Raw genomic sequence first — 18053 nt, forward strand, 5'->3', positions numbered from 1 at the left:
TTTTTTTTCTTCCTCCAGCTCAAGCATCATCATCATCCTCGCGATCCTCATCGTCACAAGCACAACGCGGAAGCAGATTCAAAACTCGCAGGGGGTGGCGGGGGGACAGCCAGGCAGGCAGGCAGGCAGGCAGGCAGGAGAGGCACGGCGGGGGCAGCAGGCAGCAAAGACGCACCAAAATAAAGTGCATCAGGCACGATCAGGCGAAACGAGACGTGCAGAGGAGCGCAAAAGTGCAGCGAGAAAAGGGCGAAAGGGAGCCGAGAGGTTTGCGGGCGGCAGGGCGGGCATCATGGCGCTTATTCCGTCGCAGGTCCTCCGCGTCGCTATCTTGTTGTCCTACTTCTCCATCCTGTGCCACTACAAGGCTCTGGACATGCCGGCGCATCAGACGTACGGGGGAAGCTGGAAGTTCCTCACCTTCATCGATCTGGTGAGCCCGAACGCATCACCTCGGCTAAACTCGGCTCAGCTCGGCTCGGTTTCGGCTTTTGACCCGGCTAGCTTAGCCTCATGCTCAATTAAAAGCCCGCTTGTTTCGCCTTCTCAACTCAACACATTTGAGTGGAGCAAAAATTTACCATAGTTGGTTCTTACCTCGGAGGTGCTGGTTAGGTGAGCCGAATAGGAGCAGGTGTGGCGGGGAAGGATGTGGCCAACGCGCCGCCTCCTCTGATGCCATGCTGCTAGCGAGCTAACATGTTAGCCACATTTCTTCTTCTTCTTCGTCTTTTACCTCACGTGTTTACTTTTTTCTTGATCTATCACATCTTCTGATGATGATACTTTTTTTTTTTTTATTATGTAGTCTTCCAGCTCCACGTTGGGTTAAAGCTCATCGCGATTGTAGCATCGTAAACAAACGGTGAATGTCAAACAGGACCATCCAAAATGTCACGGCTAAATTAACAAGCGCACTCAATTGGCCACGTGACAAGCAGTGTTAATTTTGTTGGGAAAACATTTTCGTCATTTTTTTTTCCAAATGGAACAAAAACTAAAAAAGAAGCCATTCATTGAGACTATAACGATAACTAAAATTGACTGACAATTTCGTCAATGACTAAAACGAAAATTAAAACAACAAAGTGACGAAAATTCACACAATTCAATCAGAAGGAATAAAACTCAGAAAGTGTTCAGTGTTCACTGCACTTTATTTAATGCTCAAACTCGTTTACAGTCATTGTGCAGCTGTAAAATTAATCTCAAGCAATTGTGCGCAAGTTATGAGACGGCATATTGTCAGTTCAACATGTTTCATTGAAACAATTAATAAGGACATTATTGTATTCAATGTGTCTTGCGTGTTAAACTGCAGTTACAAATAGATGTTATAATTTTCTGGATAAAAGTTGAAATGTATGCTGAAGGAAAATAAAAAAATATTTAGTCGACTAAAATTGCTCTTCATTTTCAGTGACTAAAATTGGATTACAACTAAAATACAATCAGATGACTCAATTATGACTAAAACTTTAATACATTCTAGTCAAAAGACTATAACTAAAACTAAAAAAAAATTGGGGTCAAAATTGACACTGGTGACAAGTTTTTAGGGCAAGTGATGCTGTTTGAAACATTGGAAATTTGAAACATTGGGGGGGGGGGGGGGGGCTTGAAAGATTGAAAAGTACAAAATAAAGGTTGTCAACATAACATAGGAATAAAGAAAATGAATGAGGGTCAGTCATATTTTCCAATAAAATGACTCCTATTTCACAAATTCAGCCAGCGTCCGTAAACTTCTGAGCACAACTTTGAGTGATGTCAACTTCGATTTGGGGTTTTGACAGCATAATGATTAGTGCAAACAAACTCAGCCTATTTGCTTGTTAGCCTGTGAAAACAATGCATGCTCTCACACAGACGGCACATCGAAAAACATGCCAGCGCACGGGAACAAGACGTCGATTGTTTTTATCTCCACTGCGCCTCCGCCGTGCTAAGCTAACGTCTGGAGGACTGGATTTCATTGTCGGTGCCATTGCTCGGCGAACCTCGTAATGTTTTTTTTTCTTCTTCATATTTTGTCATATTTTTTGCATGAGGTCTTTGTGGTTCTTTGAAGTGTTGACGGTTGTTGCCAGCAGCAGCCTGCAAACACCAAAAAACAGGAATTGCAACATGACATCTGCACGGTTCTACGCCGGGGTTGCTGTGTAGCAAACGTAGCGACCTGCAATTAGCTGCAGCGCCATTTTGACCCAGCGGGTCCGATTACTCGCAAATCAGTTTCTACATTTATTGATTGGCAAGAAAGAAGAAACCACGCGGCGACTCCTTGCTGTGTCGCTAGCTCAGCACTCACTTGCTGTGCCTTGGGCTCAATTTGATGCTAAACGTGAGGCACACCTTGTGAGTACAGGATTTGATCGTTGAGTCACCTGAGTCGTCCCATAACCAAAAAGGCATTTTTCTAACGATTACTTTAATAATTGATTCATCTATTGTTTTTTTTTTTTTCCGAAGAATCGATTGATTGGATTAAAATAGTGTTTTGTTTTTAACCCTTTATTGAATAACAGGATGTTATGTCAAATTGACAGCAGAGAAAATGTACAAACAAATTGTCAAAAAATATTTGTTAATTAATTTGATCATCGATTAGGGCAGGGTTTAAGAAAATCGAATAATCGATATTGAATGGATTTTCCTTTTTGAGCCTGATATCGATTCTTAAAACTATAAATCGATTATTTTAATATCTCTTTTCCCCATAAATTCATAAGAAAAATGTAATTTTAAAGCAGGATTTTTTTTGTATCTTACTGAAAATGTTCTCATAACTTCGTGATTATAGCGCGTGATACTTTCATCAATAAACTCAATCATTTAACCAGTTACTGCCTCTGCAAAATTTCATTTGGAATTTAATGTTTGTGGAGTTATTATGTCCTTAATATTTAAGAAGGGTTGATGTTCCATAAGTAATCAATATCAGATTGAATTGAAATGAATCGAATCGGGAAAAATCTAAATAGAATTGAACTGAACTCTTGTGAATCGAAATCGAATCAATTGAGGAAATGACAATCGATACCCAGCCCTATAATCGATTAGGTGTCGATTAATCAATTATATGTTGCATCTCAAGTTTAAACCCTAAATGTAACCAAAACTTTGGTCCTTGAAAACATTGTCATCTCAAACTCAAGTGACATTAGCCTAAAAAAGTAAATGACTTCAAGATGATTTTATTTTGAGAAAAAAAAAATGTACAGGAGGTCACCACTTACTACTTTCCCTTTTCTGCCATTCATTTTGTTTTTTTCCACTCTGTAAGTTAACAATGCAGAATCCATTTTGTATCAATTACTCAAATAATCCATTCTAAAATATTGTACTATTTTGCTGCAGGTGATCCAGGCGGTGTTCTTCGCCGTGTGCGTGCTGATCGACGTCTCCAGTCTGCTGACTAAAGCCGGCGAAAACCGGGAGCAGGAGAGGCAGCTGAGGAAGCTGATTGGCCTCAGGGACTGGATGATGGCCGTCCTGGCCTTCCCTGTTGGAGCGGTGAGCGCACAAATGCTCAACGGCTGACATGTGGAAAGTTTCTTCCCCCTTTTGTGCCCCAAATCTCATTATGCTTGACTTTTTCCGATGATTTTCAGGCGTAGAAATTCTGAATTGCATTGGAATCAAAATGACTTCCCGAATTATTGAAGTCATCTAATCATCTAATCTTGTTGGTTTTAATTGTTCGTATGCATTTGTTGATGTTGTATTTATTGTGTGTTTTCAGTTTGTGGTGTTCACCTTCTGGACCTTGTACCTGTATGACAGAGAACTGGTCTACCCTAAACTGCTGGACAATTTCATCCCTCAGTGGCTCAACCATGGCATGGTGAGTCATTCTTTTTATAAATTTTTTATGGGAAATTTTATGTATCAAAAGTATCGATGACTGCCCAAGAGTTGAGTCAGCGTACTAATATTGGTCTAAAAGTGGTAATTTATTTATTCTTTTTTTTACCTAGGACTGTGCAATTAATCCAAATTCAATTACAATTTCAATTGTTACACTCCACACTTACAACATCATCTTAATTATAAAAAATATATATTAATACTAATTTTGAGTTGTTTGTTTACATTTAAACATTTGCACCTTCAAAAAAAAAAAAAAATTTTAATAAATTTTGTCTCATCCAAAAGGAACTTGCATTATTATAGGGTTTCAAAGATTTTTATTTGTTTAAACATTTTCTCGGTTTGTACCCCAAAAAATAAATGATCGTCTTAATCGTGATTTCAATTATTTTATTTTTTACTTTTTAATAATTTTAATTATTATTTTATTTAAATTTTTTATTATTATCATATAATATTTCTAGTTTTATACCAAAAAATAAATGCTTAATCGGGATTTCAATTATTTTATTTTTTACTTTTTAATAATTTTAATTATTATTTTATTTAAATTTTTTATTATTATCATATAATATTTCTAGTTTTATACCAAAAAATAAATGCTTAATCGTGATTTCAATTATTTTATTTTTTACTTTTTAATAATTTTAATTATTATTTAATTTTATTTTTTTATCATTATTATATAATATTTCTAGTTTTATACCAAAAAATAAATGCTTAATCGTGATTTCAATTATTTTTTACTTTTTAATTATTTTTATTATTATTTTATTTTTAAGGAATCTGGGTAGGGCAATCATTTTTAATGGTTAGGGGAAGGGGCTAGGAAATGCATCATGTCCCCACGATGGTACAAAGACGTGTGTGTGTGTGTGTGTGCGTGCGTGCGTGCGTGCAAGGTGTCTTCCTGCTCTCCAGAAAGTGACGCAATAGGCAAATGGTTGCTACGGTGGTCTTGCCAAGGACCAAAACAATCAGAACACCACCAACCTGCAAGTGTGTGTGCTCATTTGGTGTGTGTGTGTGTGTGTGTGTGTGTGTGTCATTTCTCTTGTAGTAAATATTTAGCCGTATTCCATGGTATCGATGTGGAGTGTTTGTACTGGCTGCCGTGGCAACTGTGTGATTATTCCCATTGCTGGAGGGAGCGGTCGGGTGATGTCAAAAAGAGAGCGAAAGGCAGGACTCGATTAATAATAATAATAATAAAGTTGTCGTTTCATAATCCTCAAATGTGCTTAAATGTCCTCACTTCCACTGTGAAAGGAGTTCCAGCAGGAAGGAAGTCGAAGGTATTGCACTTGAGCGTGGATGTCGATTGTTGAGCGTGAGCATGCCGGCCGCCGCCGAGCGCGGAATAAGCTCCTTAACGTCTGCGGCGAAATGTCAACTTGAGAACTTTCCGAAAAGCGAGTTCGTGCGGAGTTCAAAGCTGTTTTAACATTTTTCGCTTAGCAGCCGTCGATGGCGGCATTCCTACACTTAAAGGGGAAGTCTAGTCAAAAACTGCTTGTGAACGTCACATGACCAACCAAGGAAGACAGGTGAGCCATGACGGTCGCTACCTGAGCCCTTCGGCACCGCGATGTCATTTTCAGTTGACAGCAAGTGGCAAAATGGCCGCCTCCTAAAATGGATGAAAACGGGTGAATGTTGCTGCTTAATTCATATTCCACGAACGCAAATATTCATCAGAATAACGCGTTTAGAACAACTTATTTGAGTTCGTGGGCTGCATTCAATTTGATCTCATGAGTCGAACCACTATAGATAATAGGCTATTAATGATGACTATTCAAAATTCTTCCCATTGTTTAAGTTTAAATAATTACACGTACTTTATGAAAATATTTAAATGTATTGATTATTATCTTGGTGCATGTCATGCGCTGTAATCTAAAATGTCCTAATACTACTAATAATAAAAATAAAATAAATTAAAAGTGCAATTTTAAGATTAAGTAAATTTTTTCATTCACATAATTGCAAATGAGGATTATGTTGTCTGATAATATCACTTTAATAATGGGATTATTTCTTCTTCTTTTTTTTTATCAAGTCAAATGCTCTGCCTGTAATTCATATATTGATGCCTTCTTAAAATAATTGCCTTAGGCGTTTTTTGTTTTTTTTGATTTGTCAAAAAACACAAAAAAAATTAACCATTTGCATCATGAGGAGATGATTTGGGCAGAAAATTATTTTTGCACAAAAAAAAAAAAAGACTTTGATGATATTTATTGTTCTTAACAATAAGGGACACAAAAAGTTTTTTTTAAATTCATTATATATATATATACTTCTGGGCCCTACTGTATACTGTACCTTTTTATAAAACAACTTGTTAACCTCTCGAAATCCTTTTAAATTGTCATAAGTGACCTCAGCTGACTCCAGACAAACCAGAAACATATTTAAAAAGTAGAAAATCCCATTTTGACCAGACAGTGTGAAAAGCTGTCATTTGTCCCAATTTTAACTCCAGACCACAGGATTGAACCACTGCTCTCTAAAGGGGTGGGTGGGGAAGGAAGATGGCTGCCTGGGCAAAACCACTGACCGCAATGGGCTAGGTGTGTGCGTGTGTGTGTGCGTGCGTGTGCGTGTGTATCATGTTGGGAGGCAAAGGTATCATTTAATCCCCCTTGAAGGGAGACGTCGGCCTTTTCTCTGGTCGGCACTCCGGGATGTCGTCGTCGCGACCTTGTCAAATCCCTGCAGGAGGTCTTTTTCGTTTTTGTTTGTGCAAAAAAAAAAGCAAGAATGCGTTTTGGCGCTTCAAAAGTCGACACAATGACGCCTTTTTGAAGCATGAAAATGACAACATTGCGCAGGAAAAACAAACTCCACTTGCTTGCTTCAACTTTTGACTTTTCGGGGATATTCCCTCTTTCGGGCCCAACATGGACTTGATGAAACGGATCAAGTTGTTTTATTTCAGGATTGTGGGGGTTCTTGTGTTCTGTCCGTTTTCGAGCAGGAATGTCTGACGAAGCTCATGTAATGATAGCAGCCGTCAATTATAATCTTTGCTATAAAATGCGTGATCCCCCCCCCCCACCACCACCCCCCCCCCCCTCTCAGCACACCACCGTGCTGCCGTTCATCATCATCGAGATGCGCACCACCCACCACCGCTACCCCAGCAGGTCGTGCGGCCTGCCGGCCATTTGCTGCTTCGGCGTGGGCTACATCCTCTGGTACCGCCGTCCTCATCCCGCCGTGTCCTGTGCCGCCACATCTCATGCTGACCTCCTTGTTTTGGTGTGCGTGCGCAGGACTTGCTGGGTGCAGCAGGTGACGGGCATGTGGGTGTACCCCGTCCTAGAGCGCATCACGCCGCTCGCTCGTCTCGTCTTCTTCTCTACGCTGACTGCCGTCATTTGCGTCTTCTACGTGCTCGGAGAAATACTCAACAACTACATCTGGTACCAGCCAAACTCAGGTACACACACACACACACGGAAAAGTACACTCAAGCACTCACTTACAATGCACACAGGTACACACACACACAGAAAAAGTATATAAACAGGTACACCGATGGAAAAGTACACACAGGTATTTACACAAGTCAAGATAAGCACTCACACACAATGGTGAACATAAAGGCACATACACGCACGGACATGTACACACATGGACAAATGCATACAGAAAGGTACACACAGAAGAAGAACGATACTTCTGCACATAGACACGCAGAAAGGTATACACACATGTACTCACACACAAATTTGGAAAGATAAACACACACAGAGGTGTACACACACGGGTACTCATGCGCAAACAGGTACACACACAGAGAAAAGGTACTGTATATAAGCAGGTACACCGGCAGAAAAGTACACACAGGTATTTACACACCTGCAAGTAAAGCTAAGCACTCACACACTATGGTGAACACGCAGGCACATACACATTTTTGGACATGTACACACACTGACTAATGCATGCAGACGGGTACACACACACAAGAAGATACTTCTGCACACAGAAAGGTATACACAGATACTCTCACACAAATTTGGAAAGATAAACACACACAAAAAGGTGTGCACACACAAAAAGGTGTGCACACACAGGTACTCATGCGCAAACACAGGTACACACAACAGAAAAAAGTATATAAACAGGTACACTGAGGGAAAAGTACACACGGGTATTTACACACCTAGAAGTAAAGATAAGCACTCGCACACAATGGTGAGCACACAGGCCCTCGCGCAAACATGGACAAATGCATACAGTAAGGTACACACATACAGGTACTTCGCACACAGGCACATACATACACATACAGAAAGGTATACACAGAGGTACTTACGTACACAAACTTGGAAAGATAAACACACAAAGATGTACACACACCGGAACTCACAAAAACATGGGCCTTTAAATACACACATGCTCACAGGTCTCTACGTGCAGAAAGGTATACACACATGGGTGCTTACTACTCACACATACATGGAAAGGTAGACACTTACAGATATAGGTGTACATACACAGGCAATTGTCACACACATGGACAATTTCACACAGACAGACGATTACAAAAACACATGGACAGGTACACACACACACAAAAAGATACACACTCAGGTACAAACACATGCACAAATGGGACATAAATTGCTCAGGTACAAACGTAACGCAAAAGTACACACACTGACCAAAATGTTCTCTTTCCCCACAGCAAAAGTCAAAGGTGAGTGAATTTTAGTCGTGCGTGTCAGTGGAGTCGCGCATGTGAGGTCACATGTCGAGCTCCGCCCACCAGGAGAGCACAAGGACTGAAGCACTGTGACCTTTGAACTCCATCCATTAACACCAACAAGCCTGAAAATGGGAAACTAGACGCGCACCTTTTTTTTTTTTTTTTTTTTTTTTTTAATCTTGCCAAAGCAATACACACACAGCACACACAGTTACAAGCACACAAAACAAAAATAGGTCAAAATTGTTATTCATGAAAGCATGTCATGTTAAAAGTCTCTTGTGCTAACTGAAGTACACACACAGAAAGGTGCGCACACACCTTTTGGACAGGTCCAAATGAATATTGTCGAAAGCACATTGAGTCATATGTCAAATGAAAGGTCGCGATGAGGGCTACGCAGTTGCGACGTTCGTTTGTCATGATGTCCTCACATGTTGATGGGCTGACTCAAAAACATCACCGCCATTTTTGGGTGGAGCTCAGTCAGAAATCAGCATGAAACCAAACCGCATGGACTCCACCCGTCCGTCTTTTTCTTGTTTGTCCTCATGGATGCTCCCAGCTGACTTTTAGAAGAGAGACGAGGCACACCCTGAACTGGTCTCAAACGGGCATCTTGAGCACATGCAAACCGCACAGAAAAGCCTGAGAGGAGATTCAAACCCAGAACCTCTTGACTGTGAGCCAGACGTGCTACCCACTATCGCACCATGCCGATCACATTTCCTTGTGGCTCATAGTCTTGATAAGGGCTTTCCAAATCTCGTTACATTTTTTTATGTGCAGCGGTGCTTTGAGATACGAGTGACTTGACTTATGAGACGAGTTGTGCGTGTGGTCAACTTATCTCGAGGTACCACTGGACTCTTCTGACGTCGCAACAATGTTGAGCTCCGATCATGCTTACAGATTAGCATAAATTCGCTTCATATTTATCTTCCCTTTGCATTTTGTTGCGCGGTGGTGATCGTCATTGATCTGCAGGGGGCGCCATTGAGGTTTCTGGAATGCAGCGCATTGACTCATATTGCATAGGTTACATATTCGATTACAGTGGATGACATATTATAGTTTGACATTGTGGGAATGCTTTGGCAAGATGATCCAAACAGGTCAAGTTGTAAGTTTTAGATGTATTTATTTATTATTTTTTGGCGTGTGGGGGGGGGGGGGGGGGTGTACTGTTGCTTGGTGATGGCAAAAAAAAACATGCATAGGATGCTGAATTCTGCACATAAACCATATTTATATTTATCGGGTCAGGTTCTAATGTTTAACAGAATGCTGACCAAGTTACTGAACTCAAGTTATGATGGGTCACATGAAGAACTTGAACAATAAATCCATAAAGTTTTTTTTGTTTTGTTTCTTTGTCGTCTTTTCTGTCCGTTTATCCTCCCTGGATATTTGATTATGGACACCATCATCAGTGTGTGTGTTTCCAAAGGTGCTTCAAAATGTAAACATCTGACTGAAAGTCAAATAATTCAAAACTCAAACAACCTGAAAGTCAGACCATTTCAAAAGTCAAATGAATCCGAAAATTCAAATGCCCCAATAGTTGTATGCCTCTAAGGTCAAACACCTCAAAAGTCAAACAACCAAAAATGTCAGCGATATTCCAAAAGGAAAACACCTCAAAAGCCCAAAGCCCCAGAAGTGAAACATCTCAAAAGTCCAGCACCTGAAAAGTCAAAACACCTTATAAGGCAAATGATTCAAAAATTAATTAATTCCAGTCACACAATCCAAAAGTCAGACTTTAAAACAAAAACAAAAAGACATTAAAAAAAATAAGTAAAAAACTGTTAACAAACACAACAAAATGTTTTAATTCTCGTGCCAGCACCCAGCAAATTGGTGGAGCAAATAACATTTGTATTTTTTAATATTTATTTCAGGCTTAAAAGAAATGACAAGAATAAACATAAGTCAACATGCCGTGTAAAAAAAAAAAAAAAAACGTGCAAGGAGCAAAAATGTACTGTCTACATTACAATACAAAAGAAGAAAAATGTTTATTTTCGCAGATGCTGTTGTCTCACCTTTCCCAAATGTGACATCTCACATTACTTTGCTTGTTTTGAAATGTGACAAGCGCGTGCACGCGCTGTCTCTTCTGAACAAATCTTCGCTTCCTCTGTGAGGTGACATCCAAACGTTCAAATACTCTGCTATATTTGCATAAATTTGCATGCTAATGAGTCGAGGTGCGTTTGCTGCCACCATTTTGCTTTTATGTGAGTGTGCTCATTGAATCCGAACAAACGTGAAAGCTGCAGTCAAATTGCAAACAAAGGTGCAAATTAATCCGTTTGCGCCCCCTGCTGGCAGGATACATGAAGCGTGCCCTTTTCAAACATGCCATTTGACAGTTTTGATTTTATTAGAAATCCTAATAGAAGACATACAAAACATTTATGAAAATAAAATATGCTTTACTCCTTCCTCATTTTGGGTTTGGGTGCTGAAAGAGAAAAAGAAAATAGTTTTGTTTGTTTTTAAGAAAGAATTGTGTCTGGTGTCCATTTTATTTATGCTGACCGTTGGGATTTTCCTGCTTGTAGAACGTCTTGAGCATCTCAACGGCTTCGTCCGCTCTGTGGCCTGCGAGGCACTGCACACACAGACACTGCAGAGTCATGGTCACGCTCGCATACGCGCACGTGCGAGAATGGTAGTAACCTTGAAGGAGGTTCCCGTGCACGTCAACTCAGCTGAGGAGACGTCCAGGACGGAGCCGCAACCTCCGAAGCGCTCATTCCCGCAGCCGTACGCCACCACCGGAATGTCCATCACACAGTCAAGGGGGGGAAACACACGCAGACACACTCCAGCCAGCCTTTTAGTGTTTTATGACACACAACTTGTGAAGGATACTCATAAGACGGAGCGCGGCTGCGCACATGATGCACGGCTCCACCGTGACGTACAAAACCGTCTGCTGGCACACGCTCCTTGCATCCCGGTTGCCACGGTGACACCAATCCAGGAGCTGGTCCAGGGCCACCATCTCTGCATGCCGCGTGGCCTCAAACACAATCACACGCACAATAGGTCAATCAGCCAAATGTGGGGATTTTTTTTTTTTATCTCTTGTGGATTTTAAAGCGGCCTCTAGTTGAAACTGAAAGTCACATCCTTGCTGACATGCACCGTTTACACCAACAACATGTCCGCCAATAGAGGAGCTATTTTATATGTGCACAATCCCAATTTACCTTCGTGAATGTTTCCAAGCTCTCTGTGGAAATGTTTTACAAATCAGAGTAACTCTGCTTACATTTTTGCTTTCGTTGACTTCGTTCCGTCCTTTCCCGATCACTTCGTCCTTGTAGACCAGCAAACATCCCACTGGAACTTCATAATTGTCCAGAGCATCTTTTGCCTGCACGCTCGCGCAAACACAAGATTAATATATACAATGACTGTCACTTATCCCTCTCACACATTGTACACACCCAAATAAGTACTCGTTAAGTGACTTAACGTTTACAGAGCTGATTAGTCAATTCACCATGTCAAAAGCGCAGTCCATCCACTTTGCGACTTCCTCATCAGTCGGACAAAAAGTAGCATTCAAGCACTGCTCCACCATTGTCAAGTCAACCTCGCATAGTGTTTCTAAAACCAGATTGTTGCAGAATCTATATTTTAAAAAATAAAAAAAACGGTCTCACGTTTGTGTGTGCCCTTTTCACTGACTTTTCGTATCACGGAAAGAGGAAGATACAATGGGACGGACCTGTTTCCTTTTTAACTTACGACAGTTTGAAGGAGAACGGCGATCGTGTATTAAATTATTCAATTTGCTTTCACCAGTTGTTGAAATGATAAAACATACATTTTACATGTTCTTATATTTTTTTCACGTATTCCGTTAATGGGATTGTTTCATACCCGGAAGAAGCATGGAAGGGGAAGATAAAATTGGACGTACCTGTTTGACGATTACAATTCTTCACGAACTGTAAAACGATTAAGTTTTTAGTTATTTTTTTTGTTTTTATAACCAATGTATTAATAGCAACTTCTTTTTCGGTTTCTATTTGTTGTTGTTGCTTTTTCTTTATTGAATAATTAGTGGTGCCCATTTGTTATAAATATATTAGCCACAAAGTCAGCGTATTGTGTTATTAAAATCACTTTTTAATTTCTAAATACAATTTTAAAATATATATATTACCTTTTTTAATCTGTTCTCTTTTTGTTAAATTCCCCCCATTCTAATCACCCTGCTTTGCCACATCCAATATGGCGTCGATGTCCGCTTTACGTACACGACTTCCGTTTACGCTATTGACAGTTAGCATGCTGCTAACGTGGCTTCGCTAAAGACTTGAAACTCGTGAGCTAGCCGTCATGTTGCTCGAACAGTGCGTCCAAAGATAAATGTACGGACTGTTTCGGGGACTTTTACGCCGTGGGACATTCCTCAGTGTGCGAGGATGTTTTCGTCCATTTGGAATTTTGTGAAGCGTCACAAGAGGAAATTTATCTTCACCGGAACTGTAGTTGGAGGTACACTAGAAACTGTTAGCCTGTGTGCTAATGCTACACTGTGAAATTCACTTGGTAAATGAGTAGCTAGTCTTCTTGACTTTCGGATATAGTCCAATAGTACAATATTTTTTATTGTTAATATGTGCTTAATGTTGTTAATTTTCCTACCTAAATCAACATACTTTCCTGTGACATGTTCCTCAACGTCCTTGTTGTGTTAAGATAAAGAGTTAAGCCTACATGACATTTATTACTACTTGTTTGGTCTATAACTGACATAAAATATAATATTTTTTTGCATTATAATTGGTCAATATGTCATATTTCTTTTTTGTTGTCAATTTATGATACTACCTACTTTGCCCTCCCACCAGGTGTGTACTTCTTGGGCAAATATGCCCAATCCAAGATCAGGGAGCTCCAAGAGAAGGAAGCCACTGAGTACATCGCTCAGGCCAGACGTCAGTTCCACTTTGAGAGCAACCAGAGGACGTGCAACATGACCGGTCAGGAAGTCAACACTAACAATAAGAATACGGAAGTAATAGGATCAAATAAGATGTTTTTTTGTGTGCGTGTGTATGTTTCAGTTGTGTCTATGTTGCCTCCGCTGAGAGAAGCCATCGTCAACCAGCTCAACTCAGAAAGCCTCACCGCCATCCTGAAGACCAGGTCAGTGTCACTCAACTTCTCTCTCAGTTAAAAGTCAAGTCCTGTGAAGTTTATTCATATAGCTCTAAGACGTGCTGACGTTTTCTGTCTGCTCCTTATCCTGACAGGCCGGCCAATAAAGTGGAGATCTGGGAGGATTTGAAGATCATCAGTAAGTCACACTTTGACCTCTCTGCTTGCGTTCCTTTATCGTCATGACCTCATTTGGCATCCGACGTCGGCGTGCTCTGTGGCAGGTTTCACGCGGAGCCTGGTGGCCGTGTACAGCACGTGCATGCTGGTGGTTCTTCTGAGGATCCAGCTCAACATCATCGGAGGTTACCTCTACCTGGACAACTCTGTGGGCAAGCCCCCCGCGGTGAGCAACGTTCTGAAAAGCTTCTAGAACACAAATTCTCAAACTGGGGTTGTCAAGCTGTACAGTTAGTTTAGTGGTCTGCAATGGTACCTGCCTTTGTGTTGGACTGGTGATATAATTTATTTCCTCAAAAGTAGGCAAATTTTTAATTCCCATGGCTTTTTGAAATAATTTCTAGTTTTTGAAAATTGAGCATCTGTTTGTAAAGAAGAAAAAAAACAAGTTTACAATTATTTTTTAAAAATCTGAAAAAAATATTTGTAATTTTTATTATTATTATCATCATTTTTTATTATTTCCAAAAACAAATGTTTTCGATACTTTGGAAACAATTTTTTTTTGTTTTGTTTTTTAAACACAAAAATCTTTTGATTTTAAACAAATGTTTTTATTAAGATTTTTATTAAGAATTTTTTTTAATTTTTTGACCAACATTTTTTTTTTTATATTTTTTTTTTAAAGAATGGTTTTCGGATCTTTTGAAAATGTTCTTCTTTTTTTTCCACCCTATTTTTGAAAAAACCACATTTATTTCAATTTTTTTTAAGGGTATTTAAAAATGTTTCTAACTAAATGTTTCTTTTTTTTAAATGACATGACCCATGGTTTACAACTTTCTTTCTTTAAAAATACATTTTTAAATACATGAATTTGTTTCTTAAAAGTAGGCTTATTTTTAATTCCTATGGCTTATGAGAGGAAACAAAAAAATTGTTTTGTAGTTTAAAACATCTGCCACAAGCAGGTTTGAGCGTCTGTGTGTTTGTGTTGTCAGACTCTCCAGGCGCCACCAGAGGTCCAGCAGCAGTACTTGTCCAGCATCCAACATCTCCTTGGCGACGGTAAGGACACCATTGATGAGCAAATGTTTTTAAAAGATACTTTCATATATAAATCCAGAACTAATGAAGCTGCGTCACTCTGCCTGTGCAGGATTGACACAGTTGATCACCGTCGCGAAGAAGTCGGTGCAGAGCTCTCTGGATGGGTAAGACGAAAACAACTCCACTTCAAGAAGATTTCTATTCTAATTGTGCGTTTGTGTGTGCAGCGTGTGTCTGAAGCAGAGTTTGAGTCTGCTGGAGTTGGAGCAGCACGTGAGTTGGATCCGAGCCGAGGTGGAGTCCTGTCCCTGCCGCCCGCTCTCATCTTACATGTTGGCTACCGACGACAACGCCCTCGCCGACCAGGTCCACACACATGGCGGACTTTGTTCATTCTCATCCGACATTGCAAACCCGAACCAGTTCCAAATGACTGATGAAACGCTGCATCTGGAGTCGACTAGCTTCTCTTCTCTTGTTTTTTATTTAAAAAAAAAAAGTTTTTTAAGAATGTTTTTCAATATTTTTCAATATTTTTGTAAAAATTCTTCAAAAATAGTTAATATTTCCCCCCATTTTTTTTAAAAGATATTTATATATATATATATATATATTTTTTTTTTTTTACAAATAGTTTTTTTTTGTTTTTTGCAAAAATAAATATTTTTAATAAAAAATGTTTTAAAAAATCTAATTCGAAAAAGTTTTTTTAAAACCTTTTTTAAGAATGTCTTTCAATATTTTTGTAAAAGTTGTTTAAATATAGATTTTTTTTTTATTTGGGAAAAAAAAGAAAATTATTTTTGTAAGGATATTTGGGGGGAATTCAATTTAAATAACTTATTTTTCAAAAAAAAAAATTTGCTGATACATTTTTTTCAGTTTTTTAACAAAAATACTTATTTAAAAAAAAATCTAAATAAAAAAAAAACAATAATTTAAAACTTTTTTAAGAATGTTTTTCCATATGTTATTTTAAAATAGATTTTTTAAATTTGGGGGGAAAAACTTTGAAAACTTGAAAAATCGATTTCCCCCCATTTTTGAAAAATCGTTTGAAAGGATATATGAAAAAAAACAATTTAAATATCTATCTGACCCCCCCCCCCCCCCCAAAAAAAAATTGCGATTAAATCAATTATCCCAATGTAGAAGAGGCACAAACAACAAAACCAGATATAGCAAATGTTTTATTAACTTCATATATAGGAGGGTATGTAATAATGTGACGGCGTTGCATTCAGGCTTGCGGTCTGACGGAGAGCGACGTCCTGACCATCCGACTGCTCAACGAGACCAGAGACCTGCTGGACAGGTAGCCATCTTGCCACCTTCTTCTTGACGCGCTCGTGCCGGTCAACGCGCTAACAAACACGCGCGGCGACGTTGTCGTGTGTTCAGTCCAGACTTCAGCGTCGTGTTGACTGCGTGCCTGCAACGAGGATTCTCTCGTCTCTTCGACAACCTGGCGCAGTTCTTCCACCCGCCGCCTGCTGACTCCGCCCACAACGCCGACCCTCACAGGTTTGTGTGCGTGGCGAGATAATGCCCCCGATGAGTTATCGGTAGTTTCTTTACAGGTTGTATTAACGCGTAATCCTGTGTTTCTCTGTGTGTGTGCGTGCGTATGTGTGTAGTCTGTCGTCCGTCAGTCTTCCGCTGGCCAAGATCATCCCCATCATCAACGGTCAGATCAACACCATCTGCAGCGAGACACCGGGACACTTTGTTCAGGTCATCATCATTGGTGTCGGGTAGTAACCAAAAAGGAAGGGGGGGAAAACAAAAATAGCATACATTTAAAAATAAACATTTTGGCTAACTGAAATTAAAAGGGAGAGCGGGAAAGGTGACCTTTTAATCTCACACCCGACAAAAAGTTAATGTACTACAAAAACTAAAGCAAAAAAGCATTAAAAAAAAAAAAAGGAAGCTCTCTCTTAATCACAATTGACTAAATTTAAGAAGTGAAATAAAAACTCAAACTACTGCAAAATCCTAACGTATGTTGTTTTTGTCTTGTCCTTTTTTTAGGAGCTTCTGATGAATGACGACATGAAGGAGTTTGCCACCAACGTGTACGACAGCTTCAGCACACCGCAGGAAATACACAAGTAGGATGGGAAGGACGAACTATCATGTTTTTATTTTAGTTTTTTTTTTTATAATTCCCAATGACTCACGTCAGCCGAGCTGGATTATCGCAAGCACTGTTGCACCATGGGAAATGGAGTATTCTTTTAATGAAGGGCTGCTGTGTTTTGACGCTCCGACAGAGGCGGCAGGTAAGTGGGACGCACGGCCACCATTTTGGTTCTCGTCACGCGACGCGATTTTTTCGAACAAAATGGCCGCATTGCCGTGAACTGCTCTGTGGCGTTTTAACGGTGACGATTGTTTACTTCCTGCCGTGACATTTGTCAGAGACTCCGAGCGGGAAGAATAAATTAATTTCATTAAAAGAGAAATATTATTTGTAAGAGTTTCCAGGTGTCCTAATTTATGAGAGTTGTTTGTCGGAATCCACAAACTATAACTAGAACATGGTTTTGGGGAGCTCGTCTTACATTTTTCTCCCCTGTGACGCAATCAATCAATCAATCAATCAATCCGCTTTCATATATCGTTTTCGTGGTTCTGTTCTCAAAAGAAATCCGGATGGGATTTTGGCTGTATTTTGATGTAGTTCTGATTGTTGCCCACAAGGTGTCGCTTTTTTACTTCAGACTTCTTTTGGCGAGAACGTTCCAGAAGTCCTTAGCCTTCGTCATCATGTTTGTGTTGGAGCATGTAGTAGTCGGTGAAACATTTCCGCTTCTCTTCATTATTAAGATGCTAAATTCCTTTTTAAATGGTCAATAAATAAATACGTTTCAACTAAGATTATCCAATACGTAATGGCTTTCTACAGGGGTTGCTATTTTTCATAATGATGGCACGGTTGGAAAGCCCCTTAAAAAAAATGCTGATTCAGGATGATGTCATGGCTAGATTAAAAAAACAAACAAAAAAATAACATTTTTAAATTAAACATGATGTAATTATGATACATTAGGTTTGACACCCACACATTCACAAATTCGACAACAAAATTGCA

At 39.5% G+C, this 18053-nt stretch overlaps 4 protein-coding genes across 4 annotated transcripts in view; 2 read left to right on the plus strand and 2 right to left on the minus strand.

Moving 5' to 3' along the window:
- The window catches only part of hivep2a (HIVEP zinc finger 2a), a 56235-nt gene extending 55333 nt beyond the window's left edge, over positions 1–902 (minus strand). Inside the window, exon 1 of the mRNA XM_086060611.1 lies at positions 598–902. The gene's annotated coding sequence lies outside the window, so the exon portion shown is untranslated. The remainder of the gene's footprint in view (positions 1–597) is intronic.
- aig1 (androgen-induced 1 (H. sapiens)) lies at positions 85–9953 on the plus strand. The gene is made up of 6 exons (XM_086060614.1): positions 85–433; positions 3361–3516; positions 3746–3847; positions 6961–7076; positions 7155–7321; positions 8576–9953. The coding sequence occupies exons 1-6, from the start codon at positions 293–295 to the stop codon at positions 8593–8595; spliced, it is 702 nt and encodes a 233-aa protein (XP_085916740.1). The 5' UTR covers positions 85–292; the 3' UTR covers positions 8596–9953.
- A 454-nt stretch (positions 9954–10407) lies between these two features.
- adat2 (adenosine deaminase tRNA specific 2) lies at positions 10408–12329 on the minus strand. The gene is made up of 6 exons (XM_086060615.1): positions 12117–12329; positions 11883–11987; positions 11480–11630; positions 11285–11391; positions 11144–11216; positions 10408–11066 (listed from the first exon to the last, which is right to left on the minus strand). The coding sequence occupies exons 1-6, from the start codon at positions 12195–12197 to the stop codon at positions 11038–11040; spliced, it is 546 nt and encodes a 181-aa protein (XP_085916741.1). The 5' UTR covers positions 12198–12329; the 3' UTR covers positions 10408–11037.
- Positions 12330–12915: 586 nt separating this feature from the next.
- pex3 (peroxisomal biogenesis factor 3) lies at positions 12916–17436 on the plus strand. The gene is made up of 12 exons (XM_086060981.1): positions 12916–13120; positions 13477–13608; positions 13693–13774; positions 13882–13925; positions 14011–14132; positions 14908–14974; positions 15066–15120; positions 15184–15322; positions 16201–16271; positions 16358–16480; positions 16594–16690; positions 16991–17436. Exons 1-12 carry the CDS (start codon positions 13048–13050, stop codon positions 17072–17074), a joined length of 1089 nt encoding a protein of 362 aa, XP_085917107.1. The 5' UTR covers positions 12916–13047; the 3' UTR covers positions 17075–17436.
- Positions 17437–18053: the final 617 nt, after the last annotated feature.

The sequence above is a fragment of the Leptonotus elevatus genome, chromosome 18 (assembly GCF_054856555.1).
Source record: "Leptonotus elevatus isolate MCC_2025b chromosome 18, RoL_Lele_1.0, whole genome shotgun sequence".
NCBI lineage: Eukaryota > Metazoa > Chordata > Actinopteri > Syngnathiformes > Syngnathidae > Leptonotus > Leptonotus elevatus.

Bases quoted from the DNA above. Each gene is read 5' to 3' on its own strand.
- adat2 (XM_086060615.1), bottom strand. From the start codon at position 12,197: ATGGTGGAGCAGTGCTTGAATGCTACTTTTTGTCCGACTGATGAGGAA. The intron at 11,988-12,116 runs GTGAATTGACTA...GCGAGCGTGCAG, and splicing joins TGGACTGCGCTTTTGACATG to GCAAAAGATGCTCTGGACAA. The intron at 11,631-11,882 runs GTAAGCAGAGTT...ATTGTGTTTGAG, and splicing joins AAGTCAACGAAAGCAAAAAT to GCCACGCGGCATGCAGAGAT.
- pex3 (XM_086060981.1), top strand. From the start codon at position 13,048: ATGTTTTCGTCCATTTGGAATTTTGTGAAGCGTCACAAGAGGAAATTT. The intron at 14,133-14,907 runs GTGAGCAACGTT...TTGTGTTGTCAG, and splicing joins CTGTGGGCAAGCCCCCCGCG to ACTCTCCAGGCGCCACCAGA. The intron at 16,691-16,990 runs GTCATCATCATT...TCCTTTTTTTAG, and splicing joins CACCGGGACACTTTGTTCAG to GAGCTTCTGATGAATGACGA.
- aig1 (XM_086060614.1), top strand. From the start codon at position 293: ATGGCGCTTATTCCGTCGCAGGTCCTCCGCGTCGCTATCTTGTTGTCC. The intron at 3,517-3,745 runs GTGAGCGCACAA...GTGTGTTTTCAG, and splicing joins TGGCCTTCCCTGTTGGAGCG to TTTGTGGTGTTCACCTTCTG. The intron at 3,848-6,960 runs GTGAGTCATTCT...CCCCCCTCTCAG, and splicing joins AGTGGCTCAACCATGGCATG to CACACCACCGTGCTGCCGTT.